Source organism: Phacochoerus africanus, chromosome 1, assembly GCF_016906955.1.
Source record: "Phacochoerus africanus isolate WHEZ1 chromosome 1, ROS_Pafr_v1, whole genome shotgun sequence".
NCBI lineage: Eukaryota > Metazoa > Chordata > Mammalia > Artiodactyla > Suidae > Phacochoerus > Phacochoerus africanus.
In genome coordinates this window covers 113,173,629-113,188,199 of record NC_062544.1, presented here as the reverse complement: position 1 = coordinate 113,188,199, position 14,571 = coordinate 113,173,629, and the positions used below count along the sequence as shown (strand labels likewise).

Here is a 14,571-nt window from a genome sequence, read left to right as displayed (position 1 = left end):
CTGAGCTGAGCTGGCAGTGAGCCAGGGCAAGAAGGCCAAGCATCCTCACTGGTGCAGCCGGGTAGCTGGCTTGGGCCCTGCTCAAGGGCCTGGTGAGCAAGCAGCAGTCAAATCTGACCAGGCCATGGCAGCCACCTTCCACAGCAGCAAACGTAGACGCCAACTGCTATTCCCATGCTAACCCCATTCTCACTTCCTTACCCCACTCCCCACCTACCAGCATCCCTGGATCCCTCGTGCCCTTTCTTGGGCTCAGCTGCAGCTAGAAGAACATATGTGTCATCTATACAAGAGCCATGTGGGCCCCCCAGCCCCACCTCCTGTGTCATGTATGCACAGAAATCCACCCTGGGGAAGGTGTGTGCGTGAGTTCAGAGGCAGTGATTTCCCCCCACTCCCTGCCCAGTTTGAGCAAAATGGCCCCTAAAATACCAAGTAATGGAGACGTTATCAGAGGTATGAACCCTGGATTAAGGATACATGTTTCACCCCAATCAGGGGGTTTCTTCCATATGCAGGCCAGTCCTGTGGCTATGCAGTTGCAAACATTAGGGGCCCCACTCATGAGTCGATTTGGCCCAAACCCTTGGAGAGGCGTTACTTCTTGTCCTCTTAGAGTCCCCTGAGGAGGTATCATCATTCTCATTTTACAAGTGGAAAATTAAAACCCTGAGGTACTGCCTCATTGAGGCTGTAGGATTTAACAGGCACCTTGCCCCTTGGGTGAGGTGAAGGGGACCCCGTGGAGTCCTCACGGGGCCAAGAGGTCTTGTGAGGCTTCAGCCTCGGTCTTCACTCACTGCTCAGGATCCCAGAGCTCACATGTTCAGGTCAGGATTTGAGGCCAGCACCCTTTGCTAAGGCCCCTGCACATAATTGCTAGGTGGTACTGCTTTCTTATGTCCCAGAGGCAGGGCACTCACTGCAGGCCAAAGGAGACACAGTGGCCTTTCCAGGGAACCTCCTACCAGACCCAGATGGCCCCATCCTGCCACATCTCCAGCTCCACATTACATCAAGCATAGAGACCACAGCTGGGTTTACAGTATACTTTCACCCGTGTGACCTTGCTCACCACCATCCAAAGTTAATGTCACTCTCTACCAAGGAAGGGGGATGGGATGGGCCTGTCAAGGTGGGAGAGATAGGGAGGAGTCCTGGCCACATGAATCCGAACCCCTGGGGATCAAGGACTGCATGCAGATCCCAGAGCCTTGCCCTCACTCTGCAGGGGCTAGAATCCTGTGTGACACATTCCCCCTGTGCCACCAACATCTAACCCTCTACTGAGGCCATGAAACAGCAGGACAGAGAGGCAGAGGGAACCATTGGAGCATCTGGAAGCGTGGCCCAAGTGAATGCCAGGTGTCCTGGGGACAGCCCAGGTCAGGCAGGACCCAGGCACGGCCTGTGAGGGGAGCCCAGAAGAGGGTCACTGTGAGTCACTCTGGAGGCCTAGAGCATCCAGCCCCCACCCACGCCCTTTCTCGTCCTTGCAGAAGGTTTGTCTAAAAAGTTGGTGAGCGAAGCCCCATGTTCTAATCTGTAGTTCTCCTACTGCGTCTGCCTGTTTTCATTATGGAGGGAAAGAGCATCAGAGCCGTGTTTATAACCCCCTTTTAGATAACAAATCACATTTTCTTTTCGCCAGCGAGTGTGTTGAATTGATATTTTTTCCCCTCGGTTTAATGGGTTTGTGTGTTCAGGAATGATCTTCATCAACTGAAACTCCTTATTGTGTTTGATGTAATGTCAGCTTTCATTACTTGCTTCAGTCAGAGCTGAGCCCAGGGAAAGGCCGAGCACCCTGGAGCCTGGGCCCCAGCCCCTGCCCCCACCTGGGCCCACCTGAGCTCCAGTCTTTCCGACTGGTGGGTGGACAGGTGTGGGAGAGGTTAGAGCCTGGTGCGACACCTTTTTTTATCCCTGCCACAGAGTCCTGTCTGTATAACGGGGTCACTGGGCTGTTGGGAGAACCCTGTGCTGCAGTGAGTGTGAGGCCTAGCCATAGCAGATGCCCCAGAGGACTGAAACTTTGGCCTTTCATTCACCAGGAGGTTGTAGTCTTGCCCAGCCATGGTGCCAGGCATGTAGTCAGTGTTCTAGAATGCTTGGACTATGCCTATAGGACTAGCCAGTGGCCTGCACTCCCCAGACCTCTGGTGAGTAACACCTCATGGCTGTTCCTCACCACAAGCCCCAGTACCAACCACCTCAGTTCATGCCTCAGACATAGCACCTGGATAGTCACCAATGCTAAGCCCCTGCCTGAAGCATGAGGAGCCTGAGCTCAGAGAGGGAACAGTGCAGCCCTGAGGTCACACAGGCCCAAGTAAGGGGTGGCCCCCCATGGAGTAAGTGCTGGCTCTGTGATGGCTGTTTTAGAGCCGGAGCCTTGGGAGCACACTTGGTCATCACCCCCATTTGCACACCACAAAGAAATGGGCTCCTGGTGAACAAGGGACTGCCAGGGCCATGCTGCAGGGTTTTGCTGTATAAAATGGAGCTGAGGAGCACCAGGGGAGGATGACTTGGACAGTGGCCCTATCTCTTGTCCTAGCTCCAGGGCCTATTGAGGCAAGGGTGGGGTGGTCCCTCCTGAGCGGGTGGCACCTGATGGCACCAGATTCACCTTCTGGCAGCCTCTGGCAGCCGTGCTCAGTTCTGATTAAAGATCATTAAACATGAAATTAGCCCGTTTGTATTACGGGTCCCCGGGGTGGCCAGTGATTATGACGTGCAGATGGCCAAGAACCCAGGCAGTGGGCTGGTGGGCGAGGCCAGGATGGCGGCTCAGTGCAGGCAGGCGAGTTGGGAGGCAGGCGCGGGGGCTGGGCTTTGTTTTCTCCCGCTCCTGTTGTGTAAACCCCCTTGCATTTCACAACAAATCACAGATAATTAATAAGTACATGCCCGTAATGAGCAGGCTTTTTAATAGAAGAAATTGGAAGATGTGGTGTCGAGTCATTATTTCACTCTTTCCCAGACTCGGCTGTTTTTCCATCTTCCTCACTTCCCCCTCTGTACTGCCTCAGCCAGAGTCTCTGCAATCAGGCTGGCTCTAACCCTACCTCCCAGCAAGGTTCCAGTGCTCAGACCCTGGTCCTGGAGTCAGAGAGCCCTGGGGTGTCCTGACCCAACGGAGGCTACCACATCCCTCTGGTGCCTGTGAAAGCCCCTGAGAACAGTCTGGCTGTGGTGGGGGTGGGGCATCCCTAGCCTGACTCATCCAGCCTTCCCGCGGCAGCTCTGGAGGGGGGAGGGGCCAGTCTGTGCCCCAGAGAAATCTGAGGAGGCCATTCCCCCGTGGAGCTGGGGCTCTTGGCTGCACCCCAGGAGACCATGAATGTTGAGGCCTCTCTCCCCCACCAGGAGGAAGACATTCTGTACTATGATGCCAAGGCCGACGCTGAGCTGGTAAGTGCCCCCACCCATGCTGGCGGGGAGGGGAGCTGCCAGAGCCACACCCGCTCTCTGGGATCTAATGGCCTTGGCTGTAAAGTGCACATTAGGATTCAGCACTTCAGCATTCTGAGTTTGGCCTTGCAGAGTTGTGATTGCACAGGTCCCCGCCCTATACCTCCCGCAACGCCCTAGGGGCCCTGACCCTTCCAGGGCTGTGTCTCTGTGGCACCAAGGAGCACAGCTTCACTGGACAGTGTGGGGTGGGCCCAGCCCCGTCCCTGAGCAAAGTGGTGAGGCTCTCAGACTTTCTCCCCGCAAAGTGGTGAGGCTCTGACTTTCTCCCCTAGGTCAACTCAGGTGCCAGCATCAGGAGGGCAGAGAGATACTGAGTGCTACAAGATATGGGAGAGAGGGAGCAGGTGGGGAGGGCTTCTGAATGGAGGTAGGCAGGCAGAGCCGGGATGCAGGTATGTCTCAGGCCTATGCAGGTACCCGCCCTGTGGTGAGGAGAAATGGGCTTCAGAGTGCTGACCTCCCCACAGCCTGGGGCCACAAGTTAAATCAGTCTTGCCCCACCTATAGAGGCAGCCCAGTCCCTATGCCTTTTTTTCAGAAGAGGGAGAAGGTTCTGGCTCATCAGGGGTCAGCCCACTGGAAGTGGTGCTGCTAAGACTGACCACAGCACCCAGAGCTACACTACTCTCCTGCCTCTGCCTCACTGACTGGTTCACGTCTGCTTGGGGAGCCCTGTGACACAGAGAGTCACCAAAGGACTCACATGAAGAATGTGTGACCATTTGGAATGTGAGGAGGCCTACGGAGGAGTCGAAACAAACAGTGTTTGGTCCACCTGTCATTCATCCGCCTGCCTTTGAGGCAAAAGCAGTTTAACCCGACACAAAGGTGTCACACTTCAGTCTCTATAGAGTCTCAGCTGTGCTGGCTGGTGCAGGAGACCCAAAATCCAGACTTCCACTCCCAGGCCTATTGGCCTAGGGTGTTGCCTGGGGCAGGCAGGAGGTATCCAGTGGCACCAGGAGGTAAACAGGCAGGAAGGGATCCCTGCAGAGGGTCTGTGGTGCCAGGGTGGCCTGGGTAAGCCTTCAGGAGGGCAGGCGGACAGGGGGCCCAAGAAGGAGGGGTGAGGGGTGGGTGGGCTAAAGCAGGTGTGCTTCCCCCTTGGCTGAGCCGCCGTGGCTCCCAGAGAAGTTGCTAAAATTAAAGCTGGAATCTGAAATTCAAATGAAGAGCAAACCTTTAATTAGACCCTGAATCTAATTCCTTACCCCCCTCGACAGCAGGCTGTAATTTTAGCAATCAGTGCATTAAATATAAACCAAGAGACTGCAGTTGCCCACCATACAAAGCCCCTGGGCGTGGGGGTAGCACTGAGGGGCTCCTTCGCCTGTCCCCTACCAGGACACCCTGAACTCCCTGCTCCCAGCAGCCCCCAAACCCTGACTCTAAATTACTGACTCCCCCCCTCAGCCCCTTGGGCATGTGCTGGGAGCTAGGGAGGGCTAGGGTGGGCCATTCGCCAAATGCACACCGAATTCGGCTAGGCCAGGGTCAGTTACGCTGAAAGCACAGCCCTCCCAGCCCTGGTGTAAATATCAGCACGCGAACACATTCCCCAACTCTCCTGCTTGTTGTATTGTTTTGTTTTGTTTTTTTAATCTTTGCCAGAGGTACAGTTAGAGATCTTTCTAGACCATTTACTTTTAAATTACCAGCCAGAGGGTGGGGGAGGGGGGAAAAGAAGGAAGGAAAAAGTTCACCAGCTGATAGCTTATCAGAACAGAATCCAAATGTCACATTCATTGGGAAAGTTGGGAGATTAAATTTTCCAGCGCCTTTCTCTGCTGCTGACATTTCGGGGGCTTTCTTCTCCCGAGCCTCCCCCTCCTCCCAGCAGAACGTGAGTGGCTCACGCCTCAGAGGCGGTCCCCACCCACCCCCACCCCCACTCTGGCCTCCATGCTCAACAGCTGCCTGGCCGGCTTTGCCAGGCCTCCAGGAGCTTCTGAGTGTCTTCCTAGGGTGTGCCGGGGTAGGCAGAGGGGTGGCACCCTGGATGAGGGGCAATGGAAGGGCAGCAGATGGCTTGGATTTTGCTGTACAAAATCCACTGTTAAAAAGATGAAAAGGGGGAGATCCCGTCGTGGCGCAGTGGTTAACGAATCCGACTGGGAACCATGAGGTTGCTGGTTCGGTCCCTGCCCTTGCTCAGTGGGTTAACGATCTGGCGTTGCCGTGAGCTGTGGTGTAGGTTGCAGACGCGGCTCAGATCCTGCATTGCTGTGGCTCTGGCGTAGGCCGGTGGCTACAGCTCCGATTCAACCCCTAGCCTGGGAACCTCCATATGCCGCGGGAGCTGCCCAAGAAATAGCAACAACAACAAAAGACCCAAAAAAATAAATAAATAAATAAATAAATAAATAAAAATTTAAAAAAATTAAAAAAATAAAAAAAGATGAAAAGGGTGTTTGCTGCAGGCCCTTCCGAGCCGCACATAGGCTAGCCTGCTACAGCCCTCATCCAGGCAGTAATTCATTCCCCAGGCCTGAGGGAATGAGCACTCCCAGGATGGGAAAGGCACAGCTGGCTGGGTGGGGAGTCACAGTCGCCCTTTCCCCCAGACAAGACACAGCCTGGAGGCAGGAACAAGAGGCACATGCCCAGGACACAGTGAGCAGTGGGGTCAGTTGTCATGTGAGATCCACAGGGGAGAGGAAATGAGCTGAGCCTGGTGCTGAGGGTGGTCACAGGGGCATTGAGGGGCGGTGAGGAGCATGTGAATGGTTCTGCTGCTTACGCAAAGCCCCCCAAGCTCTGCCCCTGCCTTGCCTTGGTCTCTATTTCTCCTTGCCTCTCCATCTGGCTTTTCCCTGTCTTTCCCTTCAGTCTCTACCTCCATCTTCCCTTCCCCCTTGCACACCTGCACCCTTGACAGCCCCCCCTCCTTGGCTGCAGCATCAACACTCTATAGTCACAGACCCACTCCTGCCAGTCTGTGGTGGTGGGTGGGGGCGCACAGCGCATGCCTAGCCTGCCCAGCATCTCTCAGGCCGAGAGATGCCGTAATTGGCACCTGTCAGCAGACTACAGCTCATTTTAGAAGTCAACAGGGGCCTTTATAGTCCTGCTGCTAGCAGGTACCGCAGACCCTCCTTCCAGAGGTTATCAAGTCTCGGTGCTAGACCCTTGAGCCCAGCTCTTCCTGGGACTCCCCCCACAGCTCAGCCCCTAGAGCCACCCTGCTGCAGGGGGTGGTGCCCCTCCCCCAGATGGGGCTAGGGACCTCTCCCTTGTGCCACAGAAACTACTTGCAGGGGATGAGTGAGGCCAAGTTGGGGCTGGCATATGGGTCGCAAAGCTCCTGGCAGGGGATGCCAAGGCCTTCCTGTGATTGCACAAGGCATGTCCTTGTGAGCAGGTTGTCTGCAAATGGCTCCTTCTCCCTGGCTCCAAGATTTGCCTCCTTTACTGATAACTGATTTTCAAAGATGTGGGGAAGGGCTTGGTTTGGTTTTGGTTTTAGAATTTAAGTTTAGCAAATGTGGAGATGATAGATGAGGTGGATGGTGCAGGTGGGAGTCACAAGCCTCCTGGATAAGGGGTCCAGCCCAGTGTTCCTCTCGCCCTGTGTCTCTCCATCTCTCTGTCTCTGACTGCAGTAGTCTCTGATTCTGAGATGCCCATATCTCCTAGCCTCTGGCCCCCTGCCTGCAGTTCTGTCCTACTACACTCTACCATTTCCTAGCCCTGACACTGTCATGGTTTTTTTTTTGGGGGGGGGGTCCTTTTCTGCAGGACGACCCTGAGAGTGAGGATGTGGAAAGGGGGTCCAAGGCCAGTACCCTAAGGCTGGACTTTGTTGAGGACTCAAACTTCAAGAACAAGGTCAACTATTCATACACAGCTGTGCAGATCCCCACGGACATCTACAAAGGCTGTGAGTGTGCAAAGTGATCGGGAGCAGCCCTCTCCACCCACCATGAAGGCCAGTCCCACTGCCCGGGCACTGCCAAGTACCAGGTGCCCAGCCAATGCCATGCACCTTCAGTTCCCTACACCCAGGGTCACACATACTCACCTCTCAGACTCACCCCCACACAGGCATCAAGCCGCTGTCAGGCACAGCCTCCTGCTAACTCTCAGCAAGCTACGAAACACTGAGCCTCTCACCCCCGTGCATGCACGGTCTCCTGCCCTTGTGTACACACATGTCCACACAAATGCATGTATGCAACCATTTCCTCACATGCTGGACCAAGTCTCCACTCATCCCCAAAGCAGTTTCTCCCCACCCTCCCTGTTCCCTGGCCCCACGTGGGAATGGTTGTAGAACTACCACATCAGATGGACATGAGGTTTTGAGGGGACAGGGTGCACCTCCTCACTCACAGACACCAACCCTCTTAACACCTCCCTCCTTCTCCTTGGTGGGCAAGGGAAGTGGAGATGGGGGGCAGGGAGATTGGGTAGAGTGTGGTTGAGATTCTATTTTCTAGGGACAGTGTAGCTTTGCACAATAGGGAAACCAGTTCACTCCAGCTAGAAGGATTTGAGTCAGACGTGAGGATGAGCTTCCTGAAGAACTCGGGAAGTGTAGGGAGAAGAGACCAAGAGTCAAACACTGAATGGAGAGCTCTAGAAGTAGCATTTAAGGCCCTGGGGTCTCTTGGTTCTGACATAATTCTGTGGGCACCTACAGAGTAGCCTTAGAATCCAAGGAACCTACTGAGTGGGGATTCTTGGAGCAGAGGTCCCAGAGTTTCTGGGTGGTCTTCAGAAAGCCCTCAGGAAGACCCTGGACAGCCTCAGGCCGGGGTGAGGGTGATGCCTCCCCGAAAGCCGCCCTCTCCAAGGGCCGCCCACAGGCCACCTGCCTGAGCCAGTCGAGAGGCACTATCACAGGCAGGCATGCTAATTAAAACAGGAGCCACACCGCCCTTCCCAGTCACCCCTCGCTACCCACACAAATTACATTTTATATGTTTTTTATTTACTGTGTCACTTTTAATTAAATCTGTAATCGCCTGCCTGAGGGGGCATGGTCCCCATTTCCCAACTCAGCATGATCTGAGCATGAGGGCACGTGGGTACGAGTGTGTGCACACAGGGCTGAGGAGCAGGCCCTTTCCGGGTCGGGGTACTATAATGTGTGCATAAGTGTGTCTTACAGTGAATCCGTGTGTGTGCTGTGGTCATGGATTCCTACAGGGCCGGCCCAGCCCGGTCTCCTCTCGGCTCTTGACTGGACTCAGGCACACTCCTCTGCCAGCAGCTAGACGGGCTTCTAGGATTGTCTGTCTGCTCTAAGCCTCTCATCATGCCGGTGGGAAAACTGAGGTCCAGTGAGGGGTGGGTTCTCTCAGGCAGATTCTCCCCAGGGGCAGACAGTACTGTGTGAAACATTGGAGAGCCTGATTTTATTTTTTTCCTTAAAGAGAAAAATAGAAATTGTACAACTCACTAAGTTTCTAAATTAGGAACAGGACCATAACATACTGTTCAATAGGCACAGCCAATGCTAGAAATGTGTTTTGTTTTCACATTATGGTCAGCTAAGGAAAGGGACAGAGAAAAGGGAGTGAGAGCAGAGGGGGAGGATTAGACAGTGGACAAGATACAGCAGAGGCCCCACACTCTTAAAAGAAGAGAGCAGAGGGCAGAATGTTCCCGAATGTGTTGGCGCCCCCAGGTGGTGGGCCAAGCCTGGAACATTTGCATCTTTGAATCACTGCTCTTTCCTTCCCACTGGGAGAGTGAATCTTTGCTGGGGATAGTCAGGAGGGTGGTGATGGTGTCAGGCTCCACCTGGGAAGAAAGAAGGTAGAAGAAATTAGAGGAAGAAGGAGCCCCTTAGGGGAGGAGGTGAGCTATAGAAGCCTGGCAGTAGCAGGTGTCTAAACTCTGCTGTTTTATGTGAGTGTCCCACATGCAGGGACAGGTACACTGCACATGTGAGAACATGTGCCACATAAACACATTGGGCAGGTTTAGAACCGTCCTGAGATGGGAGGGTGCTGGCCTTACTGCTTAAGCCATCCTGAGTCTCTGCCCAGGTTGAGGGATCCACAGAATAGAGTGAGTCCATCGGAGACAAGCCTTGGCTCTGTGGGTGGTGGTGGGGGGGAGGTCAGGCCAGGACATCACACATGTTTAGGCAGAGGCTGGGGGAGAGGGAGGGTGGGGGTAACTGGTGCTGGGGGGTTGTGGAAGCAGGACCTATTGGTGTCCTCCTATAGAGGCAGAGTGGTATGTAGGTATGAGCATGTGTGCCCTTGTGCCCATGGCAGCAGTCAGGCTGCTAGGCAGATAGGTTTGGAGGTGAGGGAATGATAAATCTGGCTGGAAACACGGAGGTTGGATATAGATATAACTGTTGTATACACCTGCATAGAGTATACAAGTGCAGGGGTGTGGGTGTGTGTGCACGTGCGCACACGCGTGCATGTGTACACACGCGCCAGTGTTGCAGCAGGATCATGGCACAGCCCCTGCCCCTCCAAGAGCCCCCGCCCCCACTCTGCCTGCTCCTGGCCCCAGTTGATTAATCATGGAACTGAGTGGCTTCCAGCTTATCAGGTACCTTAATAGCTGAATAATTCCAGCCCCATCATCGGGCTCTTAATTGCTTTCTTGTGGCTGCAGCCCGGAGTGCATGCTGAGTGGGTGAGCTCCCAGGGGACCAGCCCAAGCTCCAGGCAGCATACTGGATGGGCATCCCAGCTCATAGCTCCCTGACACCTGGATGGCCCCTCTATAGGGGCCACAGGCCACAGCTGCCCTGCCTGATCCTGTGGAGCCTGGCCGAAGGGTAGGCAGAGCCATTTTTTGGGAGGGGGTGAGGACCAGGATGTCTTTCTGGAGGAGCTGGTGCAGCCCCAGCCAAGCCCTGGGAAGTAAGGGAAAGTCTGGATAGGGAGAGAACAGGTGAGGATTTCTAAGTGGGAAGCACGTGCACGGGTGTTGTGGTTTGGTTCAACAGGGGAACAGCCCAAGCGCTTCCCACCCCAGCCCCCTGCTTCCCTCCCCCAGCCACCATCATTCTCAATGAGCTCAACTGGACAGAAGCCCTGGAGAATGTGTTCATTGAGAACCGCAGGCAGGACCCCACACTGCTGTGGCAGGTCTTTGGCAGCGCCACAGGAGTCACTCGCTATTATCCAGGTGGGCACCAGCCTGTCTCCCCAGTCCACTCAGCACCCCACCCTCTACCTCCCAGCCCCCACATCCTGGGGTCTAGAGGGCGGGATGGTCACCATGTCGGCTGCAGAGTGGCCTGGCCACCACTGCAAGTCCTGCTGCCAGGGCAGGGCCCTTCCCTACCAGTCCCCCCTCACCTCCTTTCCTTCCACAGCCACCCCATGGCGAGCCCCCAAGAAAATCGACCTGTACGATGTCCGAAGGAGACCCTGGTGAGCAAGCAAGGAGGGGCTGGGCAAGGACACCCCCCTCAGCTCCCCCACCTCTCCTGCCTGCTCCCCTCCCTCCCCATATCCAGGCCTCCGAGCAGGGCGCAGCCAGCTCTATCCAATTTTCATTTCACACATCGTTGCCACTGGAAAATGGATCCCATCACCCAGGCAGGCCTCCCAGCTGCCTCTGCCCTCCATCCACTACCCAGCACTCCACCCCCTCGGGACTGAGGGACTGGGCCAGTGAGGGTTTCCAAGGGCGGACGTATCCTCTGTGGGGTTGGCCAGCCCCTGGCCTTACCCATCTGACACCCTTACCCTAGACACCCCTACCCTCTCCTGAAATACTACTTGGCCTCCTCCCCTGCCACCTGTTCAGTTCCATGTGCAGCTAGAACTCTGCCTTTGGCGCCTCAACCTGGGCCAGAGGGAAATGACAAGCCACTGAGGCCCTGGAACATGCCTCCTGTCCCCTTTCTGGATCACCTATTCACCCCTCCCTCGGGTTGTTCGCGTGATGGGGGACCAGGTCACTCATGACATGAGGACTGTCTGTTTTTTTAAAGGTGCTATCCTTAAAAAAAAAAAAAAAAAAAAATGGTATCCTCATTGCCTAGAATGCTGTCTGGTCCATGCCATGGATACTGAATGGAAACATGTTGAATCAGTATGTGGCTGAAGGAAGAAAGGACCCACAGGTCCCAGTGAGATTAGGCCTAACTGAGGTTTCTTCTGGGCAGGTATATCCAGGGGGCCTCATCGCCCAAGGACATGGTCATCATCGTGGATGTGTGAGTGAGCATGTTGGCGGGTGGGGTGGGGCCAGGGCTAGGGACTAGGGACTAGAATCTGCTGCCTGGGGACATCATGCGGGCACAGCAGGAGAACACCTGAGGCCTACCTGGCGCCTCCATGACCCTACCCCCCAGGAGTGGCAGCGTAAGCGGCTTGACCCTGAAGCTGATGAAGACATCTGTCTGTGAGATGCTGGACACGCTCTCTGATGATGACTATGTGAACGTGGCCTCTGTGAGTGCCGGGGCGGCAGGCAGGCAAACAGTTGGTCACTCCCTCCTACCCCGTGCAACCCCTGCCTCACCAGGCCAGCCTAAGGCCACTCACTACCTTCACTGTCCCCACAGTTCAATGAAAAGGCACAGCCAGTGTCATGCTTCACACACTTGGTACAGGCCAACGTGCGTAACAAGAAGGTGTTCAAGGAAGCTGTGCAGGGCATGGTGGCTAAGGGCACCACAGGCTACAAGGCCGGCTTTGAGTATGCCTTCGACCAGCTGCAAAATGTGAGCCCCCTGGGTGGGCAGGCGGGCTGCTGGGGCTTGGTGACATCAGGGAAATCAAGACAGATGGGCTTGTTAGTGCCCAACACACAGGTCAGGCATATAGCACTGCAGTGGGGGAGGAGGGCCAGAGGGCCAGGCTCACCCAGGGGAAGGAGACCCACCCCTGGACTGAAGAGGGATTAAGAGCTGCCTGACTCCACACCTACTCTGCCCAGTCCAACATCACTCGTGCCAACTGCAATAAGATGATCATGATGTTCACGGATGGTGGCGAGGACCGTGTGCAGGATGTCTTTGAGAAGTACAATTGGCCCAACCGGACGGTGAGGCTCAGCCCAGGCAGGGGCTGCCCTGACCGTGCCCAGTACAAGGGAGGGCTGTCCTCTGGTGGCCGTGGCAATAACCTCAGGCCTCAAACAGGTTCGCGTGTTCACTTTCTCCGTGGGGCAGCACAACTATGACGTCACTCCCCTGCAATGGATGGCCTGCGCCAACAAAGGTACTTCGTCTGGGCATCACTGCCATAGGGCCTGCCTGCTGTGTCCTGCAGTCCATTGAGCTGGTTGTCCACTTGTCCTTCCACATGTCCAGCTTCCCCAGCTGCTTGTTCATCTACTGTCTGTCTATCTTTCCATATGTATGACTGTCCATCTCTCTTTCTGGCTAACTTATCCATCTGACTGAGCATCTTCTTGCCCATCTGTCTGACTGCCCATTGGTCCTCTGTCTCCCAGCTTCTCTGCTCCTGCATCTGTTTGCTGGCAATCCATCTCTCTCTGCAAATGAGCCTGGCCCCCACGTGGACCCTGAATGTCACTGACATCCTAGAATGAGGGACTTCAGGCCTCAGGCTCCTCCTTTCACCCCACTTCTGCTTCCTTACACCTCTACACCCATAGCCCCTTCTGTGACATCGGTCCCATTGACAGGGTAATGGCAGGGAGCACTGGAGGGACATGAGTTCAGGGGAAATGACACCAAAAAGAGAGGGAGCCTGAGGGACAGTCAGGGCTGGTAACACACCTCAGGGTACAGGGCCCCCTGTGCTGTGGATCCCAAGCAACATTCAGGCCCGCCTCTGTCTGCCCTTCCCTCACAGGTTACTATTTTGAGATCCCTTCCATTGGTGCCATCCGCATCAATACGCAGGTAAGACTGTTGCGAGCCTCCTCCTCCCGGCCCCTGTCCTTGCTTCAATGGAAATGGAAGGAATGATGGGCTCCTGTGGGGTGAGAGCGCCCCCTTGTGGCTTTCTGACACATGGGGACGCGGGACCCGGAAGGTACAGTGGGAGGGGCAAACTCAATCCGCACTCCGCACCCCCGCCCCCCCCAGGAATACCTAGACGTGTTGGGCAGGCCCATGGTGCTGGCAGGCAAGGAGGCCAAGCAGGTGCAATGGACCAACGTGTACGAGGATGCGCTGGTAAGGCTTCTAGGCAAGGAAGAGGTGGGGCTGACGACCTTCCCCCAGGATGTGACAACAGGGTCAAGTCCCTTGAGGACCCACTTTAAACCAAACAGGAGAAAGAGGCTTGTCCCTGCCCCCCTGCTCTGAACACTCAGAATGGGGACATGGCTGGCCACAGGAGTCTGACCCACCCTCTTCCTCTCCCTTCAGGGGTTGGGGTTGGTGGTGACAGGGACCCTCCCTGTTTTCAACCTGACACAGGACGGCCCTGGGGAAAAGAAGGTGAGGTCCCCCAAGGGCAAGGCATGCTTGGGGAAGGTTGGGTATGCTCATGGCAGGTTTGGGATGGAGAAGGGATAGGTAGGCCTGCAAACTGAGGGCAACTGTTTGTGAGAGCTCCTTCAGGCCTGGGGGGTGGGTTGGGCAGGGCAGCCCCCCCATGGAATTGAGCCCTTTGTAGACCCCCATGCCTCTGCTCCCAGAACCAGCTGATCCTGGGTGTGATGGGCATTGATGTGGCTCTGAATGACATCAAGAGGCTGACTCCCAACTACACGGTGAGTGTCTGCCTACCCATCTGTCTGTTCAGCCTCCCATGTGGACACAGGCCAAGCTTAGCAGACTGATGGGGGTTCCCACACCTTTGTAGAGTCCTCTGAGTTCAGGCAGTCAGGGAAGGCCTCCAGAGGAGGTGACCTTGGACCTAGAGCAGGATCAGCAAACTTTCTTTAAAGGGCCAGACTCTGCATTTTTTAGGTTCTGCCAGCCGAAATATTCATACTCAGTTCTGCTGCTATATGGAGAAAAACAGAGACAAAACATAAGTAAATGGGCATGGCTAGTTCCAATACAGTTTTGTTTGTGGATACTGAAATGTGAATTTCAGATAATTTTCACATGTCATGAAATAGAATCCCTTTTTTCAACCATTTAAAAATGTAAAAACCGTCCTTAGTTCACAGCAGTACAGTAGCAGGCAGCCAGCTAGGCATGACCCATGGGCCCTAGTTTGCCAACCCCTGGACTGT

The 14,571-nt window shown here is 55.1% G+C and overlaps 1 protein-coding gene across 11 annotated transcripts in view; it reads left to right on the top strand.

Moving 5' to 3' along the window:
- Positions 1 to 14,571, top strand: part of CACNA2D2 (calcium voltage-gated channel auxiliary subunit alpha2delta 2) — a 144,645-nt gene that overhangs the window by 115,386 nt on the left and 14,688 nt on the right. For all 11 annotated transcript variants that reach the window (XM_047775225.1, XM_047775162.1, XM_047775152.1 and 8 more), the window contains 13 exons: positions 3,373 to 3,417; positions 7,219 to 7,360; positions 10,453 to 10,584; positions 10,775 to 10,832; positions 11,573 to 11,623; positions 11,762 to 11,861; positions 11,975 to 12,133; positions 12,349 to 12,456; positions 12,554 to 12,632; positions 13,233 to 13,282; positions 13,469 to 13,558; positions 13,754 to 13,825; positions 14,026 to 14,100. In XM_047775225.1, the coding sequence (XP_047631181.1) occupies positions 3,373 to 3,417; positions 7,219 to 7,360; positions 10,453 to 10,584; positions 10,775 to 10,832; positions 11,573 to 11,623; positions 11,762 to 11,861; positions 11,975 to 12,133; positions 12,349 to 12,456; positions 12,554 to 12,632; positions 13,233 to 13,282; positions 13,469 to 13,558; positions 13,754 to 13,825; positions 14,026 to 14,100 (1,161 nt within the window). The remainder of the gene's footprint in view (positions 1 to 3,372; positions 3,418 to 7,218; positions 7,361 to 10,452; positions 10,585 to 10,774; positions 10,833 to 11,572; positions 11,624 to 11,761; positions 11,862 to 11,974; positions 12,134 to 12,348; positions 12,457 to 12,553; positions 12,633 to 13,232; positions 13,283 to 13,468; positions 13,559 to 13,753; positions 13,826 to 14,025; positions 14,101 to 14,571) is intronic.